This window comes from Petaurus breviceps, unplaced genomic scaffold (genome assembly GCF_028583685.1).
Source record: "Petaurus breviceps papuanus isolate PSGF00001 unplaced genomic scaffold, PetGlider_PUasm1.0 37, whole genome shotgun sequence".
Lineage (NCBI taxonomy): Eukaryota > Metazoa > Chordata > Mammalia > Diprotodontia > Petauridae > Petaurus > Petaurus breviceps.
The window spans coordinates 50826834-50852554 of record NW_027186296.1 but is presented as its reverse complement, the minus strand read 5'-3'; the positions used below and the strand labels follow the sequence as shown (position 1 = coordinate 50852554).

The window sequence follows — 25721 nt, the reverse complement described above, 5'->3', positions numbered from 1 at the left end:
ATCCTCCCTGGAATGAACCGGTGGCTGGTATGAATGAGCCCTGGAGTAAATATTTTCCTTCTATATTTTTCTGTAGATTGACAGCATGCCCCCAAGCACAGAATTTTAAAGGTGGGAGAAACTTAAGAGATCATTTAATCCAATTCCCTGAGGAACTGAGGCTCAGAGAGGTTAGTCACACAGGTAGCAGAAGAGCCAGGATTAGATTCTAGGCTTCCTGAGTCACAGAAAAATGATCTTTCCACTCACACTCTAAATTGTGTGTCCTGCGAAGTTTACCCCTTATAGCAGCAAAACTTGGCTAAAGGCCAAGGAAAGAACATATTTTACATCCCACTTATACTTTTCTTCCCCTAGAAATGGGAAAAGAGTCTTGGGAGAAAAAATGGGTTGTTTGGACAAGTAAGGTAACTACCTAAGAAGAGCATGAATTTTTGGAATGGAGCCCAATTTTGGCAGAACTGTTTCAAACTGACCTTGAAGAACTTCAGCGAGAAAGACAAGAAGAAAAAGGATCTGAAGAGTTGGAGTGTGAAACCTGACCCTTTTAAGAAAGGTTCGACAGTGGAAGAAGGTAATATAGAGCAGGAAGGGAAGGAAAAGGACAACTTAACAAGTGGAGCCATGAAAATAAATGGTAGGCACCTCTTGAAAAGGTGGGAGTTGTATATCCTGACAGGAAGCAGCTGCTTATCCTCCAAGGAAAGATAATGTAGAATCATCCACCCAATTTTCCCATATAGTATCATACCATCTAGACTCCTGGATCCCCAGAAATCATGCTCCCTACTTCTGGGGCAGTTAATACAATAGGCTTTTGGAGCTCCTGCCTTGGAGTTTAGCTATCTTTACTGATAAATACAAAATCACCTAGATCAGAGGGATCAAACTTGCAGCCTCAAAACTCCCAAGTTCAGCCCAGATCCAGATTAAAATGTAATTGGGAAATGTATAACAAAATAAGTAAAAATATAATACAATATAGGTAATGTTAGTTTGTGGTTTTCCAAGTCAATATGCAGCCAGTGGGCAGGGATTCATTTCTATTTGAGTCTGATGTTACTGACCTATACTACTGAATCACTAAAGGTACTGGAACAGATTATGGTTCTTATCTCATTAAACCATCCACTTAAGCAATCTGGACCTCTTGCCATCTGTCCTTCTCTTGTACCCATATCCCCACTTCATTTCTGCCTATCTATCCATTACACTATGATGCCTACATTATGCTTCCTTTATATATGTGTGTATCTGTATGCACATATATGTATATATGTGTACATAGACAATATACACATATAATGAAACTATATGTTATAATGTATTATATACTATGATATAGAATATAAACTACATGATATGATATTCAATACATATGTATGAAAAGCTAGAAAGATATTGACTAAATTATAGTATAATTAAGTTAGATTCAAATAGAAGTCAATGATTAAATGTCACCTTGGAGGTTTTCAAGTTTCAAGTAGAGTAGATCTCTTTAGTACTATGCAGTGTGACACTTTTATTAGTGACTTAGATAAAGGTATAGATGATATGTTGATTTAAGCTGCAGATGAACTTAGGTTGGAAGAGATAGTCACGTGTTAGATTATGAAGTCAGGATTCAAAAATATATGATAAGACTAGAACAATAAAATGAATGAAATAAGGTGGAATTAAGTAAGAATACATGTAATATCTTACTTGGGTTAAAAAATCAACTTTACTAGTATGAAGTATGGGGGGATAGAACTAGATAGAATTTCATATGAAAAAGATTGGGAAATTTTAGTGAACTGTAAGTTCAATGTGAGTCAACAGTGATTGCAGTCAGGAAAGCAGAGGTCACAGTTCCACTATTCCTTCCCTTGGTCCGACCACATCTAGAGTACCACACTCAATTCTAAAAGCCACAATTTAAGAAGGAAAGTGATAAATGGGAAAGTTGTCCAGTGGAGGATAACAAGGATGGGGAAGGGTTTTGAATTCATGTCAAATGAAGATCAGGCAAGGAAGGTAAGGCCATTTCTAGCATGTGAAGGGCCATCACATAGAAAAGGAATTAAATTTATTCTTTTAGTCCCGTCATAGTAGAACAGCAGCAACAATAACAACAAATAGATGGAAGATATAAGAAAGCAAATTTAAGTTTCAATCCAGGAAAAAACTTTCTACCAGTGAGAGTTATCTAAGTAGAATGGTTTGCCTCAGGAGATGGCGACTTTCTCTCCACTGGAGGTCTTCTAGCAAAGGCTGGATAACCATTTGTCAGGGAGGTTGCAACTGAAATTCTTCTTTCAGCTATGAGATAGACTAGGTGATCTCTGAGGTCCCTTCCAAAACTGAAATTTTATGAAATCATGTAAGGAGCCCAGAAGAAATGAGATCTCTCTAAAACCCTCTAAATGCTCTACACAGCTATAACACTATGGCATGTACATGACTGACAATGTAGCTCTCTGTTTTATTCTTATTTTCATTCAATGTCTTCTATAAATGATATTCTCATTAATGGCTCGATGGATGCTAGATAGAGCTGAGTCCTAACTTCGAACAATTCCAGAGCCTTCAGTTTCCTTTTGTAGCTATGGAATTCTCTCTCAGGAGAAGTGGGACCTGCCTTTTAAAAAGCTGAGCAAAGGATTGGCATGTGGGTTGTATGAAATGACTTTAGGAATGAAGGATGAAATTAATTTACTTTCAAAGATAGTTTTCTTGATCTGTTTTAACGCCTATTTTCAGGATGCATGCTTAGGATAGGGGATATCTCCTATGGAAGTAGTTAGGCCAGTTCCAGTGGAAAGGAAGATGGCTGTGAAGTAAATCCATGAGCCCTGATTGCCAAGTTACTATAAGAACTCACTGGAGAGAGATGGTAAGGGGAGGAAAAGGGGGAGGAGAAAGGGGAAGGGAGGAGTGGAAGGAGAGAGGGAGGGAGGGAGTGAGAGAAGAAGAAGGAGGAGGAGGAGAAGGCGGAGGAGAAGGAGGACTAAATTCTTGAAAGACTTTATAGGGAAAGGAGAAATTGGGTGGGCTTGGCAACTGGCTGTACAAATAGGTTGCTATCTGAATACTTTTCTATTTAGCACCATTTTCTAAGGGAAACTTTTGTCTTCTTGGGGGGAGTAGATGTTATTAATTTGTGGTCCTAAGCTCCCCTTTGGAAAATATATTTCTGCAATAATTTTTTAAAGGAAAAAGAAAAAAAATTAGTCTTTCCTTCCTTGTAGTGTGTGTCTGGAGCCAAGGAATTCACCAAAGATGGCAATGCCACTATGAATAGGGCAGTTATAATGCATTTCAATGGAGTCAAGAGTCAGACCACAGGAATCACATATCAGGAGCTCTACTGTAACTGTGACTTTTTATAAATGGAAGTTTAAGAAGAACAGAGTTTCATTTTTGTAACATGCAGCTTCTCTCTGAATTGGGCATTTATTATTTTGTTTTCTTAAATCATGAAATACTCTTTTAAAAAAAATCCTGACCTCTGATTCCTTTTGAAACTCAAGTAAAATCAAATATGGAAGAAACCACAACACTAACAAAAAAAGATCGGTGAAGCTGTCCTTGAAAAATTCTCAGGGCTTTTCCTCCAAAGTAATAATCTTTCTAACTTTATTATTATTATCAAGAATTATTTAACAATACAGGGATCTCTTCAAGGTGCTATTCAGAGGCCCTTCAGAGCCAGGTGCTATCTTATTGTAATCAGCAAAGAAGTCATTAAAAAAAGTGGGCAAAAGCAAATAAAGAACCTAGTAAGTTAAGGACTATGATTAAGTAATTGTCAAAAAAAAGGCCCTTCAGTTAACTTTCTGTAATGATGATGAATAAGAATGAAGAAGTTGTAATTATTAGGCAAATAAGTAGTTTGATTTGTGAGAAGAGTTAAAAATTAAAGAGAAAACTAACCTATACTTGGAGAGAGAGGCATGGGGAAAACAAAGATTTAGACAGGATTTCTTCATTTGAAAACAAATGCAAAAGAGAACTTTGAAAGAGAAACAAACATTCAAGGACAAAACCACTGATATATTTCTATCATTTTATGAAATAGTCTAGCTAGCCTCTCTTACAGCACAACCTTCTGCTGAAACAAAATAGGAGTAGACATAAAGGGGCTCCAAAGTCTTTACCTGAAGGGCCACAGCCTATTGAAAATTCTGGAACAATGCACCTTCTCATCATAATCAGTCATTGAGCAGAGAGAAAAAAAAAACTTAAAAAAAACCCAACCTTAAAAAAAAGAAAGCTATAGTATTTGTTATCTCCCTGCTGATTAGAGGTTTGGATTCTACTGGGACATCTGGAAGTCTTCCTGTCTCCTCCTGTGTCAGATTAATGGCCAGGCAGAAAAGAGGTAAGGTCTCATTTTTTGACTGCTGATGCCTAAAGCTATAAGCATTCCTTTCTGTACCAGACCCTGTTTCTCCCTCTTCCATTCTGACAAGGTTGTATGTTTTTGAAGGAAAAGGGTGGGGGTGGGGGAGATGGCGGCAAGCTCTTCAACTTTGAAAATCTGTTATATGACGATGCAACTAGACACATAGATTCTAGCTACAAAAAAAGGACTTAAAAAAAGTAAAGTGACTGGATAATTATCTGGTACTTTTAAACTAAGCCACAGTAGAATTTCTTTGAGTCATCTGCTACCATTTAGAACGTCAGAAAGAGTTTGGCATTATCTCCTCCACCTCAATCCATAGCTGAAGAGTCATGTTTTTGGATTAGAAGCTGCTTAGTGAGGTCCATTAGGACTAAAATGATGCCTGGTCATATCCTCACTTAGTTATGCTCAGTTGATCTTATAATTTAAGTAATAGGGAATAAATGCTGGTCACAATAAATGCGGAATTTAGGCTTTGGTCCAGATGAATGCCCCATTTTCCTACTAGATATTTTATGTCTTGACTTAAAATAGGGTTTTAATTCTTTAGGCTCTCTCATCTTTCACAAGTCAAATAAAGTTTACCTCCTTTTCCTGGAACTGTTTTGGTTTTCCTCAGCTTATATTATACTCATGCAAAGTTTTATTTATAGATAAGTAGATACAATTCCAGTTGATAGGCTTACTAAAGTTCTCTTTTCCTTCATCTTTATTAAATAGAGGTTATACTTTTAAATTGTACTTTTGAGGTTTCCTCAACATTGGGAATTAATAGAGTAACAGATTTAGATTTGGAAAAGACCTACATCCAACATCCTCATTTTACAGATGAGTAAAGTAAGGGCCAAAATTTTAACTGACTTGCTCAAGATGGTAAGTGGCAGTGCCAGGATAGTTTACTCAGGTCCTCTGACTCTCAAACTCACACTCTAAAATTTACCTTAGGGGAGAGATTTTCCTAATTTAGGACAACATCCATGGAATAACAAAGAAAGGGAATGTGTTTTCAAGTTATCTTTCCAAACCTATAAATTATTTTCAAAACTTTCTCCATTTTTATCAGTAAGTAAAATTAAGCTCAAACTGATTGTGTGTGTGTCGTGTGTTTTAAAAGGATAGAGAAACACCAAAACAATAATAGAAAGAACAGAGAAAGAGAGAGATGCAAGGAATGTCACTGTGAGTACAATTTTCCTTAATGTAGTTCAGAAAGAAGTCAGGCCATCTGGTGATTTGGATCGGGATAGAAGACAAGCAGGATGCACTTGAGTAACCTTCTATTTGTCCACATAGGAGTTTAGAAAATTGCTAGGCTTTCAGATGCGATGAGTCCCTGAAGCTCATCAATACTACTCCTTATGCAGGTTAATGCAGAAGCAGAGGTGGTAATGACTCCTGACTCTCAATTACTGATCCAGGGTGGGTTTCTCTTTTACCTTTAGAGGAGAGGTTGGGGGTGGGGGGATGGGAGGAAAGGAAGTAACTACACACTGTAAGTGAAGCTAATCCATTTACCATCAATGATGACAGCTGTCAGAGGGCCCTTCTTCTTGTAGTTGTAGCGGTCATGGGACTGACACTGTTGATCCCTGAAGCTAGGCACTCCCTTAGGGCAGAGTAAATTTTCACAAACAGTATGCTCCACATTTGCTCCCCAGCAATTTGTGCCTCCTGGCCCAGGGCTGAAAAGGAAGAGAACAGGTCAGTCATTAATTGGAGGCACATAAATTAGCTGGTGTAGATAAATTTTTTCCTTTCCTGCCAAAAGAGGCAGAGAGACAGAGAGAGGGAGGAAGAAAAAACATCTCCAAGGCAATCCATCTGTTCTTCCAGACTGTATTGTTTCTCTCAAACCCCTGATGCACATTTGCTACATGCTTAAGCAAGCCATCAGAAGAATGCATTTTAAAATTGTAAATCAAAGACAATTGGAAAGAGAAAATGAAGAATATCAATACAGGAAAATCCATAAAACCCATCTTCAGATAAAACTAAAACCTGAGATCTTGACCATATTCACCATTTAAAAAACAGAGACGGGGCAGCTAGGTGGCAGAGTGAATAGAGCACCAGCCCTGGAGTCAGGAGGACCTGAGTTCAAATTCGGCCTCAGACACTTAACACAAAACTAGCCATGTGACTTTGGGCAAGTCACTTAACCCCAACTGCCCTACCTTCTCCCCTCTAAAAAAATAAAAGAAAAAAAAGAAAAAAGACAATAACTCGGTGTTATTTTGGGAGGTGGGGATCAGAAGAAGACTATTAAACAGGTTACTTAAGTTTATATTCTGGAGGAAGATAGCCTTGATAATAAGTAAATACAAGGTCTTACTGTATCTGTAATAATCACATCTGGTATTTATATAGCACTTTGAAGTTTTCAAAGCACTTTACATTTATTATCTCGTGATCCTCACAAGTCTATATATTATAACTATATTTATAATAATAATGTTATATAATTATTATTAACTAGCATTTATAGAACACTTTAAGATTTGCACGATACTTTACAAATATTATCTCATTTTATCCTTATAACAACCCTGGAGGTAGGTGCTGTTGTTATTCCCATTTTGCAAATGTGGAAACTGAGTCCTAGAGAGGTTATATGACTTGTCCAGGGTTATACAGCTACTGAATATCTGAAGCCATATTTGAACTCAGGTCTTCTTGATTACAGGTCCTGTGCTCTTTTCACTGTATCACCTAGCTGCTTCATATTATTATCCCCACTTTACAGTTGAAGAAACTGAGGCTCAGAGTGGTTGTGACTTGCCCATAGTTACTTAGTGTCAGAGGTGAGATTTGAACCCAGGTTTCTCCCAATTCCAGATGTAGCATTTTTTTCTGCTATACCATGTATCCTTCCTATGGTTTTCCTATTAGGATGAAAGAGATGAGAAATTCACTCATTCATTCAATTGTTCAATGCCTGCTTTGTGTGAACACCATTATTATCAGTGCCCAGAAGAGTAACAAAGAGGACTTCCAGAAAATGGGGAACACTTACTCAATTTTTCCTCCTCTATTTAATTAGGGAAGATCAGAATAAAGAGGGCAGAATGTCAATGAGAAATCAAGATTAAAATGTGATAATAGTCAACATTTCCTGAATGCCTACTTTGTGCTATGCTTGGCAGGATGAGAAATACGCAGAAAACAGTTTCAGCTGTTAAAGAACTTGTGGTTCAAATGGAAGACTCTAGTGATGGGATTGGGTTTACCAGACAAGCCCTCTGGCTTTATCATTTCTTCAGAGGCCCTTGGCTTGTAATACCACTGGAGGCCACTAAGTAAATGGCAGTGCCATGGCTTCTGGAGTATAGGAGAATGATATGTGAGAGAGGAATCAAAGGATCTCAAATCCAGAAGATGCTTTTGGGATTATCTAGTCCAAACAGCCCTCATTTTGCAGGCAAGCATAATAAAGCCCAAAGAATTGAACACACTACCCTTCATCTCATCTTCAATCTATCTTGCGGCAATAACACAGAAGTGACTCTCAAGAAGACACTTCACCGTGGTCACCCTCTTCAGTGTTCATTTTTCCTTTTCCCATGCCCGTTGCCCCAGTATACACACACACACACACACACACACACACACACACACACACACACACATCCAGAAGAAACAACCAGCCTATTCCTTGCTCCCCACGGTTAGTGGAGAGCTCATCTCCCTTTTTTCCAGGTATCATCTCCTTTGAGATTAACTCTATCCATATGCTGAAATGCAGCTGGGCCCTCTACAAATCCATGTTATCTGATCCCAACTAAGTCTTCATTGCTGTGCATTCTTTTTATTCTTCCCTGAATACCAAACTTCTGATAGTGTCTGTTCTGATTCTCTTTTCTCTTCTGTTCCCAAATCCTCTCCCTAACTCAGCAGACTATTGAGAAAATGAAGGCCATATCCACTATTTTATAACTCAAGACCCTGACATGTCTTCACTTGCTTTCATCTTCTCTTCAGTAGTTGAGGGAGAAATATCCAGGCTAACCCCTTTACTTGTGCCCTTGATCCCACCAACTATCATTTATGATATCTGCCCCCCTTTTCATGACCAGACTCCTAGAGCTGATTACTCTCGTTGACCTTTTTTATATGCTACCATACACATTTCTCAACCCCTTACAAGTAGGCTTCTGAAGCTATTACTCTGCTGAAACTACTCAGTATCATTAGATTCAAAGAATTTGAAATTTGGACATTACCTGAGTGGCCATTGAGTCCAATACATAGATGAAAGGAATCTCGATTATAATATGCCTGACAAGTGGTCATCTAGTCTTTCCTTGGATAGTTCAAGGACATGGAACCCATCATCTCTCAAGGCAGCCCATTCTACTTTGGGGCAGCTATCATTGTTAGGAAGATTCTCATTACATGAAGTCTAAGTTTTCATCTTTGCAGTTTCTACTCACTGTTTTTCAGACCAGCAGAACAAGCCCAATCACTTATATAACAGCCCTTCAGATACATAAAGGCACTTATGATATCTCTCATCTGAGTCTTCTCTCCTTCAAACTAAGCAGTCCTAGGGCCTTCAAGTGATCCTCATGTAAAATAAATCCAATGCTTTTTACCAACCCGATTGTTCTTCTGTGGAAACTATCTTATCAATTTTCTTAAACTATGGCCCCTAGAAGATGACATAACCACAGTCTGAGGAAGACAGAGAATAGCTGGATGATCACCTCCCAAATGATCAACTAATCAATGAGCAATTATTAAGGGCTGACAATTTGCCAGGTACTGTATTAGCCCCTGGGGATACTGAAAGAAGAATGAGAGAGACTGCTGTTGACCTGGAGCTTACATTATAAGGAGAGAGATGACATACCTATACAAGAATATACATAATAATATAATATAAAGCAACAGGTATTAAGGAGGTAATCACAAACAGCAAGGAGAGTCAGGAACAGCTTCATGATGAAGGTGGTACTTAATCTATGAGCATTTACTCAGTACCTACTAGATGCCAGGAAGCATGGTGCTAATAAGTGCTAGAGATATAAAGAAGGTCAAAAAGAAAGTTCTAGCTCTCAAGGAATACAAAGGGAGAAACACCATGAAAATAATTGTGTATGAACCAATAGATATTGGATAAAATGAAGAGGATCAATAGAGGGCAAGTATTGCCATTAAGAGTGATTTGGAAAATCTTCTTATAGAGGTAGGAATTAAGCTGGAATTTGAAGGAATCTAAGGAAGTCAGGAGATGAAGGAGAGGAGGGAGAACATTTCAGGCATGGCAGATGACTGGTTAAAGCATCTGGTGTCTAGAGAAAGAGTACCTCGTGCAAGGAATAACAAAAAGGACACAACAATGTCTCTAGACTGCAAAATACACTGGTAAGGAGGTGGGGTGAGATGTGAGCAGGCTGGAAAGGTAGGAGGGGTCAAGCTAAGAAGGGCTTTGGATGACTGAAGATTTTATACTTGATCCAGGATGTGAAAGGAAGTCATTGGAGTTTACTGAATGGGGCAAGGATGGGGGAATAACAAGGTTAGAGTAGTGCTTTAGGAAGATCAGTTTGATAACTGAGTGGAGGACAGAGTAGAATGGGGAGAGGCTTGAGTCAAGAAGCCAACCAGCAAGGTATTGTAATAATCTAGGCATTTGGTGATGAATGCCTGTAGTAAGATGGTGGCAGTATTAGAGGAGAGAAGAAGACATAGAGGAGAGATACTACAAAGTTAAAATATACAGTTTCAAAATGGTGGGAGAGTGTGAGAAAGTGAGTAGTTGAAAATGACATCTAGGTTGGGAGTCTGGGTGCCTGAGAGAATGGTGGTGTCCCCAACTGTAACAGAGAAGGAGGGGTGGTTTTGGAAGGAAAGGAAATGAGTTCAGCTTCGGACATACTGAGTTTAAGATGTCTATAGGACACCCAGCTTGAAATGCCCAATAAAGAGTTGGAGATATGAGACTAGAGGTACAGAGAGTTTACATCTGGACATATAATTCTCAGAATCATCAGTTTAGGGATGACAAATCCATGAGAGCTGATGAGATCATTAAACAAAACAGTAGAGAGGAAGAAGAGAAAGGGACCTGGGACAGAACCCTGTGGCAAACCTACCATTAGTGGGCATGATCTGGACAAAATCTAGCAAAGGAGACTGAAAAAGAGAGGCTAGATAGGGAGGAGCACCAGCATATAGCAGCATCAAAGAAACACAGAGAGAAGAAATCATCAAGAAAAGCGTCAAAATGATGGCGTCAAAAGTAGCTGAGAGTTCAAAAGGATGAAGCCTGAATAAAGCCATTAGACTTGGCAGTTAACAGATCATACGATAACTTTGAAGAGAACAACTTTGAATGAGTCTTGAAGGAAATAAGGAATTCAATGAGGCAAGAGAAAGGACAAAGAACATTCTAACAGGCACTGAAAAGGCATGGAGATGAGAGGTAGAACATATTCTCTCTTCCTGAAAGACATGCCTCTCTCTCTTTTTTTTTTCTTTTTGGAGGGCAATTGGGGTTAAGTGACTTGCCCAAAGTCACATAGCTAGTGTGTCAAGTGTCTGAGGCCAGATTTGAACTGAAGTCCTCCTGACTCCAGGGATGGTGCTCTATTCACTGAGCCACCTAGTTGCCCCAAGACATGCTTCTCTTAAAACAGCCTAAGATCATATTAGCTTTTGGGGTTGCCACATCTCATGGTTGATTAATTGAGCTTATAAATAAAACTCTCAGGTCTTTTTCAGACAGATAGCTATCTAGCCATGTATCTCCCATCTTGTACTTATGAAATTAATTTTTGAACCAAAGAATAATAATTTACATTTGTTGCTACTGAAGTTCATCTTATTCTGTATACATACACACATTTATACACACACACACATACATATATATACATATATGTATTTCAATCAGCAAAAATCCACTTTTTCTCCCTCAAAACTTATCCCACCCCCAACTGAGAAGAAAAGAAAAAGAAAACCCTTATTACACACCCTTAATCCATATGTCTTCTACTTTCCCCTTCCTCCTTTTCCTCCTCTTTTCCTTTTGAAATGTATTTTAGTACCCAACTCTGTGTGTGTGTGCGCATTCTTCCCTCCTTTCCCCAAATCAGATGAGTAAGCTTCAAGTGCTACTATCCTTCTATTATATAAACTCTTCTTTGCACGTTCCTTTTATGTGAGATAATTTTCCCCATTTTCCTCTCCCTTTTCCCCTCTTATCCAGTACTCATTACTCTTCCCCAGTTTTGCATTCTTCATTTGAGTTCAACCAAATATAGGAGAACCATTCCCAGGCTTTATCTAATCAGACTGTCTCTATTACCCCCTGAAGATGACAAGTGCCCATATTTGAATGTAAGTAAAAATCTTTGTGTAGTATTTTATCATTATGTTTACTTTTTCATGTTTCTCTAAACTCCTGTGTCTGAACTTCCAAGTTTCTATACAGTTCTGGACCTTTCATTAAGCATACTTAAAAGTCCTCTATTTTATTAATGATCCATTTTGTGCCCTGCAGGATTTTACCCAGTTTTGCTAGGTAACTATTCTTGGTTGTAAGCTTATATTCTTTGACTTCTGGACTATTGTATTCCACATTCTCTCCTTCTCTAGAATTGTGGCTGCTAAATTGCTTGTGTGCGTGTGTGATTCTGACTGTGGTTCTGTAGTAGTGGAATTCTTTCTTTTTTACTGCTTACAGTATTTTCCCTTTGACCTGAAAGCTCTGGGCTATGTTATTACTGGGAGTTTTCATTTTGGGGTTTGTTTCAGAAGGTGGCCAGTGTCCATCTTCCCCCTCCATTTCTACCTTGCCTTCTGGCTTTAAGAGATCTGTGTAGTTTTCTTTTACAATTTATTGAAGGATATTTTTGTGCTGAGGATCTTGTTTTTTCTTTTTTGGCCAGGTAGTTCAATGATTCTTAATTTTTTCCTTCAATCTATTTTCCAGGTCAATTATTTTTGCAATGATATACCTTATAATTTCCCCCTTTTTCTACTTTGTTTTAACATTTTAAGACACTTTTAACTTTGTTTTAATAATTTTTCTTGTCTCATGGAGTCATTGATTTCTATTTGGTCCATTATTATTTTCAGGGAGCTTGTTATTTGGGCACATTTTTTTAAACCTCTTGTGCCAAGCTATTAATTACCTAATTCTTCTCTCTATAGCTCTCATTTCTTTTCTATTTTTCCTCTAATACTCTTTTCATTTCATTTATTAAAAAGTATTTTAAACATTTGCTTTTAACTCTTGTTTCATCTTTTTCAGTTGAATTTGTGCTTCAACTCTGCTTTTCTTTGTGGCTTTGGTTACAGATGTTTTAGGGTCATTTCCTTCTTCTGGTTTTGTGTCTTAAACATCCCCATAACTATTATCACTTTTTATAGTGATATTGTTTTCCTGTTTGTTCACTCTTCCAGCCTTCCTGGCTTCAGCTATGAGGTTAAGGCCAGGTTCTATGCCCTTCTAGAGGGAAGGTCTGACCTAGTCCTGTTTTTACTTTCCATGGGTATTGAGTGTTGTGTTATTGTGAGTTCTATGGAACAGTTTAGGCAGGGAACCTGTAAGCCTTCAGTGCTCCCAAAGCGGTCTCATCGAGGGCAGAATCTAAACCCCTATCCCCTTGGTTTGAGCTTTGAACGTTCCTGATCTTGCTCTGTGTCCCAGAACTGGGTTATGGACAATAAAGCTTCTAGCTCATACCTGTTTCCATCTTGATATTTCTGTGTATATCTAAGACATCCTGGTGTTGTCCTGGTATTACTGCCTTTCATTTGTGCTAGTCTACTCTGTGTGTCCTGCTCCTGTTCAGAATTGTCCCCAGTGTCCATAGACCTATCTCCCTATGCCAACTTGGGCTGGAAAAAATGATGTGCTGTGACTTTTTCCTGTCTCCCTTCATCAAATTTACTATATACTTCAATTACTCATCTCAATACATATTATATTCCCTTAGTAGAGAGCTAGCTCTAGAACATAGGGTAAAGATTGTTTTGACTTTGTTTTTATTTTTTTATCCCCTGAGCTTAGCAAGTATCTCACACACAGTTAGATATGAGATGTTTGTTAAATAGAATTGAATGATGCTCAGGATGAGATAAATGGTATGAGGTTATCTAGTCCTGACATCGTTTACCTCATTAGGTTAACGGCTAAATCCATACAGGGAAATGACTCATGGAATATATTCTTCAGTTCTACAGTAATAAAGTCAATTCATGTTGAAGGACTGATCAACCCTTGCCCATTTCTGATGCCCACACACCAGACCTCCAGTTGCTATGATGAGAGGAGCTTCCTAAAACAATCTACATTAGATTAAATTCATTATTAAATTTATTAAATTTTTTTTGCCAGGTAGTTCAATGATTCCTAATTTTTTCCCTCATTCTGTTTTCTAGGTCAATTATTTTTGCTATGAAATACCTTATAATTTCCCCCATTTTCCACTTTGTTTTAATATTTTAAAACACTTTAAATTTTATTTTAATATTTCTTCTTGTCTCGTGGAGTCATTGACTTCTATTTGGTCCATTGTAATTTTCAGGGAGCTTGTTATTTGGGCACATTTTTATGTGCCACTAAATTTATTGAAAAGTGGACAAGGGGCTTTCTTGGGTAAAAAATTTATTACTTTTTAGGTATATTATAGAATTGGGTATATTACACAATTTATTTAAAAATGCATTTATCTACATTCTTGCTTCTTTATTTTCCTAAGTCTTTCCAATTGATGATTAGTTTGGAACATATGTGTAAATTAGGAGCTACAGGGACTTAAAAGGGCAGAGGTCAGTGGGGAAAGAGATAATATGGGCCAGTCTTATATATATACAGCTAGGCATTAAAGTGAAAAGAGCTCTAGACTTAGAATTAGGAGGACCTGAGTTTGAATTCTACCTGAGACACTTACTAGCTGTGTGGCTTTGAATAACTCACTTAAGCTCTATTTGCCTCAGTTTCCTCATCTATAAATAAAAGCACCTATCAGGGTTGGAGAGAATTAAATGAGATATTATTTGTAAAAAAAAAAGTACTTTGTAAACCTTAAGGAACTATATAAATGACAGTTTATATAAAGGACCAGTGGTGCTGGTGGTGGTATTGGTGGTGGTGGTAGTGGTGGTGGTGGTGGTGGTAGTAGTAGGTTGCAAAAATCCTGTTTCTTCCCCACATGTGCGTTGGATAGAATTGGGGAGTGGAAGTTGAGGGGAGAGGGCAGGTGGCAACTAAGGAGTCCTTTATTTTTTACTTTATTGAATGAAGACAAGTAAAAAAAGAAAAATCACAATTTTAATTCTAGCAAGAGAGTAGGATTTCCTGTGGTTCCAGATTTTCAAGGAGATATCCAGGAATTGTGATGAGTGACACAAGACAAGGCCAAAGGATTAATAAAAGTGCCACAGGGCTTTAAAATGTCCATGAAATACAGACTGATTCTTGGTTTTAGGTTTTCATCTGAAAGGTATTCAAGTAACACGTGTAACTTATTTTTGAGTGTATTAAGCTTGGATTTTAAACAATTATCCATGTGAATGCCAGTCCCCCTGGCACGCTGATTGTGCACATATGGGGGCTTCACATTGGAAGTAAAAAACAATCAAAGGCACATAAATCCACTCCACCCTGTTCTTCCAGTTTATTTTTAAATACTTGCTGGTTTCCTCTCTTATGTCTCTCATGTGGTGACAGCAAATGGTAACATTAATACATTTCCACTTATTATGCTACGTTAATCTTCCCATCACCCTCTTGTTGATAGGTCATGCCTTTCATACCAAAGCATTTCAGGCATTCCTTTTTTCCACCCAGCCACCTACCTACTCCACCCCCAAGACCAAAGGAATTGCCCTCTGACTGAGCACCAGCACCAGGACTGGTTAACAACCATCTACCTCGCCATCAAAGGTGATTCATAAAGACAGTCCCACGAATTACAGGCCAAATCAAGCAGGTAAAGCAACTGGTTTAAAAATACTGATAGTCCCTAAGGCCTAAATGTCAGTTGGCAAGAAATAAAAATTCCAATAGCTGAAAGGAGCAAGACTGAATAGAAAAAAGGAGAATCTCTTGCCAATATTTTTGGACAGTGAATAAACCAGCTGCAGAAGAAGAGGGAAAGGGGCCAGGAATATGAAGTGAAGGGAGGTCACATGTTCTAAGGCTAGAATGTACATAAGCAAAAAGAATTTTGAAATTCTTGTGAGAATCTCCAATTCAGGAAACCCTGTGATTTAAGAAGTGAGACAATGAATGGACTTTGTTTTGGTCAACAGTCTGGCTGCAGGGCCTCGGATCAGCTGTGCTTTATAAGAAACACCAAGTCAGCTCCTTCAGAAAAAGCCAAGCTGTAAACTCCTGCCTAGACTTAATAAAATTACTGTCACCATGCTGCATGTCTCCTGGAAGTACCGGACCGCCATCACTGCTGCTAAACAACTCAGGGTTCTACAGAACCAGATGAAGATTTGCCTTCATTTTTCCCAGCAAAATGGCATGGTTAGATAATTATTTCAACAAGCTTGCAGTGCCAGTCACAGATGAGGGTGAACTGCCTGGGACCTGGACAAAAAGTGGGGCCAGAAAATGGGGAAGAATAAAAGCCATAAGGTTACAGATTTAGAGTTAGAGGGGACCACAGAGAGCACAGAGTTCACCCCCATTTTACAGAGGAGAAAACTGAGGCTCAAAGGAAGATCATAGAGCTGGCAAGTAGCAGGATTGTGATCTGAATGCAGATCCTTTTTTCTCTGTACCAGGCTGCTTCTTATTACGCCTGAAAATATTTATGTCATTGTAACTCCATAAGGGGAAAAGGGAGAGGTAGTGTCCAGACCTATGATTTCAGCGGAGCAGAGAACTTTAACAATACAGAACTACTGCTCAACAACCTATAGTGAGTTGCCTGGAGTAGTGATGGGTGAAGGAACTTTCCCAAGGGTCACACATACTGTGTTGGATTCAGAATTTGAAGAGTAGTATGTGTGTGTGTGTGTGTGTGTGTGTATAATATATAGTAGTATGTATATTAGTATTATGTGCACGTGTATGTATGTACATATACATATAAGTACATCCATATGTGTGTATATACATATATATGTACATCTATATATGTGTGTATATGTTATATATGTATATGTGTGTTGTTTTTATTGTTTAGTCGATTAGTTTTGTCCTATTCTTCATGGTCCCACTGGGGTTTTCTTGGCAAAGATACCGTACTGGTTTGCCATTTCTTTCTTGAACTCATCTTACAGATAAGGAAACACAGACAAACACAGTTAAGTGACTTGTCCAGGGTCACACAGCTAGTAAGTGCCTGAGACCCCATTTGAACTCAGGTCCTGCTCACTCCAGGGCTAGCAGTCTATACAACATCTCATCTAGCTTCCCCCGTATATGTGTGTGTGTATGTATATATATCCTCTTAATGATAGCATTTCCCTTAAATTACCTCCCACTTATCCTGTAGCTTAACTGTAGGTAAATAAATGCTTTATATGGTCTCCTCCATTAAACATGAGCTCCTTGAGAACAGGGACCGTTTTTTGCTTTCCTTTGTATCCCTAGCACTTAGCACAGTGACGGGGACATAATGGGTTATCAATAAATGCTTACTGATTGACTGATACACGAGCCACCTATCCATCTATCTATCAATCAATCTATCTATCTGTCCATTGATCTATCAGTATCTTATTTCCCCAACTAGAATTCTAAGCTGGGGCCCAAAAATCATGCCTTATGCTTCTTTTTAACCTACACAGTGACTAACATACTAAGTGCCCAGGGAATATTTGCTGAATTATTTAATGGCATTAATTCTACATATCTGTGATTAAGAGAAGTGGATTCCTATCCCAACAATTAATTATTATAATGTGCTCACCATTATGCCATGTTGCATCTCCCATTTCAGCTTAGGAGACGAAAACATATTCTTGTGACTAGTTGGGCACATTAGAGAGGTAGATGCTGCAGAAGTAAGATAACAATAGCGATAGCTTCCATGGCTATGCCACTTTAGAGTTACACGGGACTGCCCACACATATTATCACAGCTGGTATTTCCCGATTCTGCGAGGTGTTGTCTGTATTTTGCAGATGAAGAAAAAGGGTGGGCAAGTTGAGTTGATTTATCTCAACTGAACTGTGTTAGTAGTAAACACAAAAGGTGGGGGCTGTTTTTGCTTTTTCATTTGCACAGAGCCTAGTGCTTAAAAATTGGTTGTTGATTAGTTTCAAGAAGAAGAGAATGCTAAAGATTGGGCGTAGGAAGGGGGGATGATTCAGGAAAGATCACAGGGCACCTGAGCTAGACTTTGACAGAGACTAGGGCTTCTCAGAGGCTGGAGAGGTGACGGGCAGGATATTCCAAGCATGGGGAACAATTGGTACAAGACAGAGAGTGGGGAGATAGGCTGTCATGTATGGCACCTCATGGTCAGTACTATGCCAGTTGAGTAGAATGAAGAAAGTATAAAGGGGAGTGAGATGCCTGGAAAGGAAAGAAGGAGCCATACTGTTCAGGGCTTTAAAGGTCACACAGAGGTTTTTTTCTCCTGAAGGCAACAGAGCACTTTTAAGTAAACAAAATGCTTAGACCCAGGCTTTAAAAATAATCCCAGTTTGACTGCTGAGTAGAAAAGGAATGGAAGATGAGAGAGAACCAAGGCTGAGGGACCAAGTAGGTTATTACAACAGTTCAGGGGAGAGATGATGAGGGCTTGAATGAAGGTGGTAGGTGGGCTATGTAAGTGGATAGAAAAAGACAGCCCAGAGAGGGATTGAAGAAATGGAAAACCCAAATCCCATCTATCAATCAGATGACTAATTTCATTGTATACAACATCTCTCACATATGTTCCTGCTCTGCACTCAGACAGATACCACCCAAATCAGGCCCTCATCACCTCTTGCCTGGAATATTGCAATAGGCTTCTGGTTGGTCTTCTTGCCAAAAGTGTCTTCTCACTCCAATTCATTCTCTGCCCATCTGCCAAAGTGGTTTTTCCAAAGCATAGGTGTGGTCATGTCATCTCTCCTGCTCACTAATCGACTCCAAATTCCACCATGAAGTCCTTTGTCTGGCCCTTTAAGCCCTTCCCAAAGTGACTCCTTCCTTCCCTTCCAATTTTATCTACATTCTCCTCTTAAGCATTCCATAATCCGGCCATTCTAGCCTACTTCCTTTTTTTGACCTGACACTCTTATCTCCTAACTCTATGCCTTTTTTACTGACTATTCTGGAATGCCTTCCCTCCTAACCTCTGATTTGTAGAATCTCTTTGTTGTTGTTCCACTGTTTCAGTTGTGTCCAACTCTTTGTGACCCCATTTGGCGCTTTCTTGGTGCTGGAGTTGTTTGCCATTTTCTTCTCCAGTTCACTTTACAGATGAGGAACCTGAGACAAACAGATTTGCCCAGGGTCACATAGCTAGTAAGTGTCTGAGGCTGGATTTGAACTCAGACCTTCCTGACTTCAGGCCTGATGCTCTATCTACTGCACCACGTAGCTGCCTCTTGGAATCCTTAACTTCCTTTAAGGATCAATTCAAGTGTTACCTCCTCCAGGAGGCCTTTCACCCTCTCCATCCCCTGTCCAGCTGATAGCACCTTCCCCTCAAAGTTTACTTTCTATCTATTCTGCTTTTATCCTATATGGTCTGATTTATTTATGTTATTTCCCCTATTAGAATGGGAGAGATAACTTTGCTTTGTCTTTGTATCACCATGGGCTTAAAGAGCCTGGCACATATTAAGACTCAATAAAAGCCTGTTGATTTATTGATTGAAGTCTTGTTGGTAAGTCAAGGTGAGGGATACTAAAGGAAATGAGATGAGTTAACAAAATGACAGATTTTGCAAATATGAATGACTGAAATGATATATGTCCTCAAAAGAAACGAAGATGTTGGGAGAAGGAAAGGATTTGAGAGGAAATATAATGAGTGTCTGTTTTACATATATTGGCTTAGAGATGCTTAGAGAACTGAAAACATGGGACTGAAGTTCAGGCTGGGGCAAGAAAGCAGGTACTAAAGAAATTTGCATGGAAATGATAACTGAACCCATTAGATTAGGACTAGACATCTAGATCTGGGAGCCACGTGACTGACAAGGAGAACTGAACTTCTCCTCGTTGCCCCTTGTGGTAAGAAGCAGTTGCTACTTTAGAATACAAGTAGCTTTGGACAAGAGGCTATGCCATTTTGAGCTTTCTCATTTTTCACTTTATCTTTTTGTCCCTAGGGCCCATCAGAGCACCTTAAACCTAGCAGTGCTTAAGCAAGGGATGAATGGAAATCATGGTGAATGTCATTGGGCAAGAAGGTACTCACGGGGGATTGTCACATTTCCTTTGTCTGAACCGGGCTCCGGTCCCACATGTCCTACTGCACATGCTCCAAGGGCTCCACGTACTCCAGTCTCCATCCACATGCTCTGGGATAGGAGTTTTACTGACACACTCCCCAGCTCGACACCACTGAAATGAAGCAGGGTGAATGTATGTTCACTGAGTAAGGCGATCTTGGAGAAGTACCCTTCAGGTTACAATACTGGACAAGGAGAAGGGAAAAATGTCCTTGGATAAGTTGTGTTTGTCCTTATGGCAGTGGGGATGGGACAGTTCTGGTATCTCTCAGTTTACAGAGGCTATAAAATGGTCATTTACAGGATAATACTAATTGTGAAGTTGTCGGCAGGGTTCTTTAAAATCAAACTTTCCAGTCTTTTGAGTGTGTTAATGGTTTAACTTTCCCAGAAGCTGGGGATAAAGGGAAGGTAGAGAAGTCACCATCAAATGAAGGAAATTAGGCCATCATACTGTCTTGCCAATGTTGTTGTTTGCTCGGTAGTACCCAACTCTGTGACCCTGTGGAACATAGTCTGTCGATATTTGTGGGGTTTTCTTTGCAAAGATACTAGAATGGTTTGCCATATCCTTCTCCTGTGGATTAAGGCAAAAAAAAAGTTAAGTGACTTGCCTGAGGTCAAGTGTCTGAGGCCACATTTGAATTCAGTTCTACCCGACTCCAGGCCCAGTGCTCTATTCATTGGTACCATCTAGCTGCTTCTGTCTTGCCTTTCGTAGGTGCTTAATAAATACTTGCTGAATGGATTCTAGCTTTAGATATCTCCACCAATAAGTTAAGTCCAACATTCCAAAGGAAAGGCAAATCATTCTTCTTCTGTCAGACCATGGTGGGGGCATTATAAAACAAAAAATGTTATTTTTATTCTTTTTTTTAAGAGAATTATAGGACCAGGGTCATGGGAAATGGAAAGAAACAGAAAACAGTTTTGAAAACTGGTTTTTCTCAATAAGGACTCTCCTACAGTTTCCCTCTGAGATGCTTTATCAGAAGGGGACTTTATCAGAACAGAAACCAATCCTTAGGATTCTGAAGAATTGCCATTTGCAGAGGAATCCAGTTTCATGGAAGACTTAAAAGATAGCTGTTTGGAGTAAGTAATTACCTTGTCTGCCCCACACTCAGTGCCATCCAGAGGAGGGTCCAGCTTAGTTTTGCAAGATGTATCCCCTTCCACAAGACACCACAGCCCTGCACACATCAAATGCTGCAATTGTAAAGGGAAAGGAAACAATTATTTTTAGTTATTTCCAAGGCCAATATGAAATTTACGGATATTGTTATCCAAGTTCTGAATTGTAAATAGAGTCAGAAAAGTTAACTTCTTTTCAATTGCTCTTTAGGACTAAATATTTGCAATTTAAAATGGGAGAATAGGGAAAGAAAGAAAATCTGAATCATTTTATATGCAAATAAATTATAAGTATAGTGCTTTTAATAGGGAAACATAAGCATTTACATATATTATACATATATGTCTATATAAGTATATATAGTCTATATACATATAGACTATATAAGTATATATAGTCAAAAGTTCAACTCTCTCTCACTCCAAACCCTTTGCAAGAATTATGCCAAATAGAATTAGCTGAACTGACATGACATGTCAGCTATCGGGAAGTCAAAAAACGTATAATTAAAATGAATCCTCAAATTCAGGATGTGTAAGAACTCACTCTCTGACTTGGGGCATGTTCCAGTACCTTTGGGTTTTCCAAATTACTCAAAGAAAAGCAGAAAAGCTTTAATGTCGAACCAATGTCTATATAGATAAAACATACAGACACCCATATGCTCCTAAATTTTCTATGGAATGAGTCAAAGATACAACTCGTTCAATACATCAAATCAAGCATGGCTAATTTAAGGCATTAGTGAAAAAAGCTAACTTTCTAGTATGCACACAAGGTAATGGATGAGTAGGCAGACCAATCCTCTTTTTTTTTAAGCAACTGGGGTTAAGTAACTTGCTCAGGGTTACACAGCCAGTTATTTCTGGGTGTGGTGCTGAGTATCTGAGCCCAGGATTCGATCCCCAGGTCATCCTGACACTGGGGCCAGTTCTCTTACTTGCTGAGCCACCTGGCTGCCCCTAAGCAATTGGGGTTAAGTAACTTGCTCAAGGTTACACAGCCAGGTGTTTCTGGGTGGGTGGTAAGTGTCTGAGCCCAGATTCAATCCCCCAGGTTATCCCAACACTGGGGCCAGTGCTCTTACTCACTGTGCTACCTGGCCGCCCCAAGACCAATCCTCTTAAGAAAGTAAGCATTAAAGTTCCTTGTACAGAACAATCAAGTACAGTTTCAAAAGTGTTCACCCCAACTCTTAAGCTTGAATATGTTCAATGGAATGCTTTAAAAAAATTTTATTTAAAGTCTTGAGTTCCAATTCTATCCCTCCCTCTTTCCCTGCCCTCCCCACTCCCTAAGATGGTAAGCAATCAGATATTGATTATACATGTGCAAGTATGTAAAACATTTTCATATTAGTCATTTTGTACAAGAAGACTTAAATAAAAAAAAATTGTAATGGTAATGGTAATTTGAAGATCTTCCCTGCCCCCTAATAAGCTGAATGTAATCACATGGAACCTGTGGTAGAAGGAGTTTGCTGAAGGGTGGAGCAGAGCCCACAGGAAGCTGGGAGTCAGAGCAATGAGAGAGGGAGAGAGGAGAGAACACATCCAGGCAGACAGCTAGACTTGTGAGTAAATGTTTGTTTGTGGGAAGGCTAAAGGATGGTGTGGCTCTCTGTGCTGTTATGGTGTATTAACTTCTTTGCTACTATGATGGATTCAGCTTTCTGGTTTTGGAATTTGGTTTTCTGGTGCCCAAAATAAGTGTTTTGATTCTGTCTTATATATGGAGAATCTGTTATATTTTGTGATTGAGCACTATGAGGGCACATTCACAGTTGCTGTCAACACTGTGAATATTGCACTGGTGCTACAAAAATGAAAAATAATATACTTCAATCGGTATTTAATCAATATCAGTTCTTTCTCTGGTGGCAGTCTGTTTAATTTTTAGTTCTTTGGAATTGTCAGATCATTGTATTGCTGAGAATAGCTAAGTCATTCACAGTTCTTCACGTAACAATATTGCTGTTGCTGTGTACAACATTCTACTGGTTCTGTTCACTTCACTATGCATCAGTTCATGTAAGTCTTTTCATGTTTTTGTGAAATCATCCTGCTTGTCATTTCTTATAGCACAATAGTATTTCATTATAATCATATACCACACACAACTTATTTAACCATTCTCAATTGATGGCCATCCCTTTGATTTCCAATTCTTAGTCACCATAAAAAGAGTGGTTATAGATACTTTTGTACAACTAGATCTTTTCCCCTCTTTTTTGGATGTCTTTGAGATCTAGACCTAGCAGTGGTATTGCTGGATCAAAGAGTATACACAGTTTTATAGTCTTTTGGGCATAGTCAATGGAACACTCTCAAGTAATTTTAAACATGTGCATAGTTGCATAAGATGGATTTGCAACTCTTGCTTTTCAAAAGCCAAAAACACTAAGACATTTTAGAGACCAAAAATAGAAGGAAAAGTTGAGCAACAGAGGGTGAAAAGAGTTAGAGAGAGACTTAGATCTATTCCATTTGTCAGAAGTGTCTGTACTGATCATCCTAAGGAAGTTGAAGTTTTGAATGGAATATTATATGTGTCAAATTGTATATTCTCCTATTATTGTTCACATATCAACATTACAATAAAGAGATGAGAGTCTCACTTGCTATGCCAGGGAGTCTTGTAAAGATTTATTGTAACTTGGGAAACAGTTTGTTTCAGCACACATGGACTTTGTGGTATTTTGATAATATAATCTGCATTTATGTGTGTGCACACATGTATGTGAAAGAAATCAAGAATTGCCAAATAATACATATGTGTATTTATATGGCTCTAATGCCCAATAATTAGGACAGATCAAAACAGATAGGAATAAGTGTTAAACAGTTTATTCGCTGATGATGGCTTGCATTTATATAATGCTTTGCCATAGCAAAGAATTTTCATTTGCATTATCTCATCTGATTCTCCAAGAAAACCTGTGTGATAGACCAAGATGATATTCTTAACCCCATTTTACAGATGAAGAAGCAAATGATCAGAAAAATTAAGCAATGTGCAAGGTCATGCTGTTAGTAAATAGCAGAGCCTCAGAACCTGGAGCTATGAAGAACAGGGTTCAAAATCCTAATTCCAATACTATCTGTATATCCTTGGGCCTGTCAGTTAACCTTTTGAAATGAATGAAAATAAACATGAAATGAACATAATAATAACACCTGTCTCATAGGGTTTTTGTGAGAATCAAATGTATAGTGTTTTGCAAAGCTGAAAGTGGCACATGAATATAACTTCTATCTGCATCATTTTCTGACTTCCTTCCATGTTCTTTCCTCTATGCCATGAAACATTCTTGAGCTAATTGCTAGAGGGTGTCTCTGGTCCCATGAAGAAGTTATAGACACAAATAAGTGAAAGCATTAAGAGAGACATCAGGGGTGGAGCCATGATAGCGGAGTAGAAGCATAAACTTGGCATGGGCTCCAGCTCCAGCTCCAACCACTTCTAATACCTGTAAAAAAATTACTCTGAACAAATTTTAAAGCCCCAGAACCCAAAAAGTGACAGAAAGAAAGAAATCTCCCACTGAGGACAGCCCGGCAGGCTGACAGGAAAGGTCTATTGAAGCATGCTGAGAGCCAAGCAAAGCCCCACGTGAGCTGCCTGTTTCTTGGCCCAGGGTGGACCCAACCAGTGGCAGCCAGAGCAGACTTCAAGAGAATGAATCACCAGCAGCCATGGTTTTTTTCCAGACTTCTCAAACCATAAATGCCAAAGACAAAATAAAAGGTCAGTGGGGAACCCTGTTGAAACAGGGGGATGGAAGAGCGCCGTCCAACCCCTGTCCCTGGGCAAGAAGTGGTGGAGGCACAATGGCTGTGCAGCCATTGCGTGGCCGCCTCAGGAGCTCCTGGCCTGCAGATTGTAGCGGGACCAAGTAACCATTCAGAGGGTAATCACTCTTGCTTTAACCTGCTTGGATATGGATAGCAGTCTTGGGTGATGGTCCTGTGGTGTGTGGCCAGGTGCCAGAGCTTGTGGGGGCTGTAAAGAGAGCACCCTTCTAATAGCTCTGGCAGCTGTGAAAACCCCAGCAATTTGGGACAAAGCTCTCTCCATTCTGGAAGCAAAGTTCTACCGTGTCAAAGAGTTCAAAAGTCAAGTAATTGGCTGTCAATATTAGCAAGCTGAGGAAGCACAAACAGACCATAGAATCCCTTTTTGGGGACAAAAAGGATCAAGGCATGGAGTGGGAGGAAGAAAACAAAGTCAGAACTCCTGCGTCAAAAGCTTCCAAGAAAAATATGAATGGATTACAGGCCATGGAGGAGCTCAAGAAGGATTTTGAAAAACAAGTAAGAGAAGCAGAGGAAAAATTGGGAAGAGAAATGAGTGTGATGCAAGAAAATCATGAAAAATGAGACAGCCTGCTAAAGGAGACCCAAAAATACACTGAAGAAAATAATACCTTAAAAAATAGACTAAATCAAATGGCAAAAGAGGTCCAAAAAGCCACTGAGGAGAAGAATGCCTTAAAAAGCTGAATTGCCCAGATGGAAAAGGAATTTCAAAAACTCACTGAAGAGAATAATTCCTTCAAAATTAGATTGGAGCAATTGGAAGCTAAAGACTTTATGAGAAATCAAGATACTATAAAACTGATCCAGACAAATGAAAAAATAGAAGGCAATGTGAAATATCTCATTGGAAAAACCACTGACCTAGAAAATAGATCCAGGAGAGACAATTTAAAAACTAATGGACTACTTGAAAGCCATGATATAAAAAAGAAAGTAGACACCATCTTTCAAGAAATTATCAAGCAAAATTGCCCTGATATTCTAGAACCAGATGACAAAATAGAAATTGAA

At 38.9% G+C, this 25721-nt stretch overlaps 1 protein-coding gene across 2 annotated transcripts in view; it reads right to left on the bottom strand.

Annotated features, from left to right (window-relative positions):
• ADAMTS17 (ADAM metallopeptidase with thrombospondin type 1 motif 17) overlaps positions 1–25721 on the bottom strand; it is a 523726-nt gene that overhangs the window by 213056 nt on the left and 284949 nt on the right. For both annotated transcript variants that reach the window (XM_069098470.1, XM_069098471.1), the window contains 3 exons: positions 20865–20966; positions 19724–19869; positions 5906–6072 (listed from right to left, as the gene is read on the bottom strand). In XM_069098470.1, coding sequence (XP_068954571.1) covers positions 5906–6072; positions 19724–19869; positions 20865–20966 — 415 coding nt within the window. The remainder of the gene's footprint in view (positions 1–5905; positions 6073–19723; positions 19870–20864; positions 20967–25721) is intronic.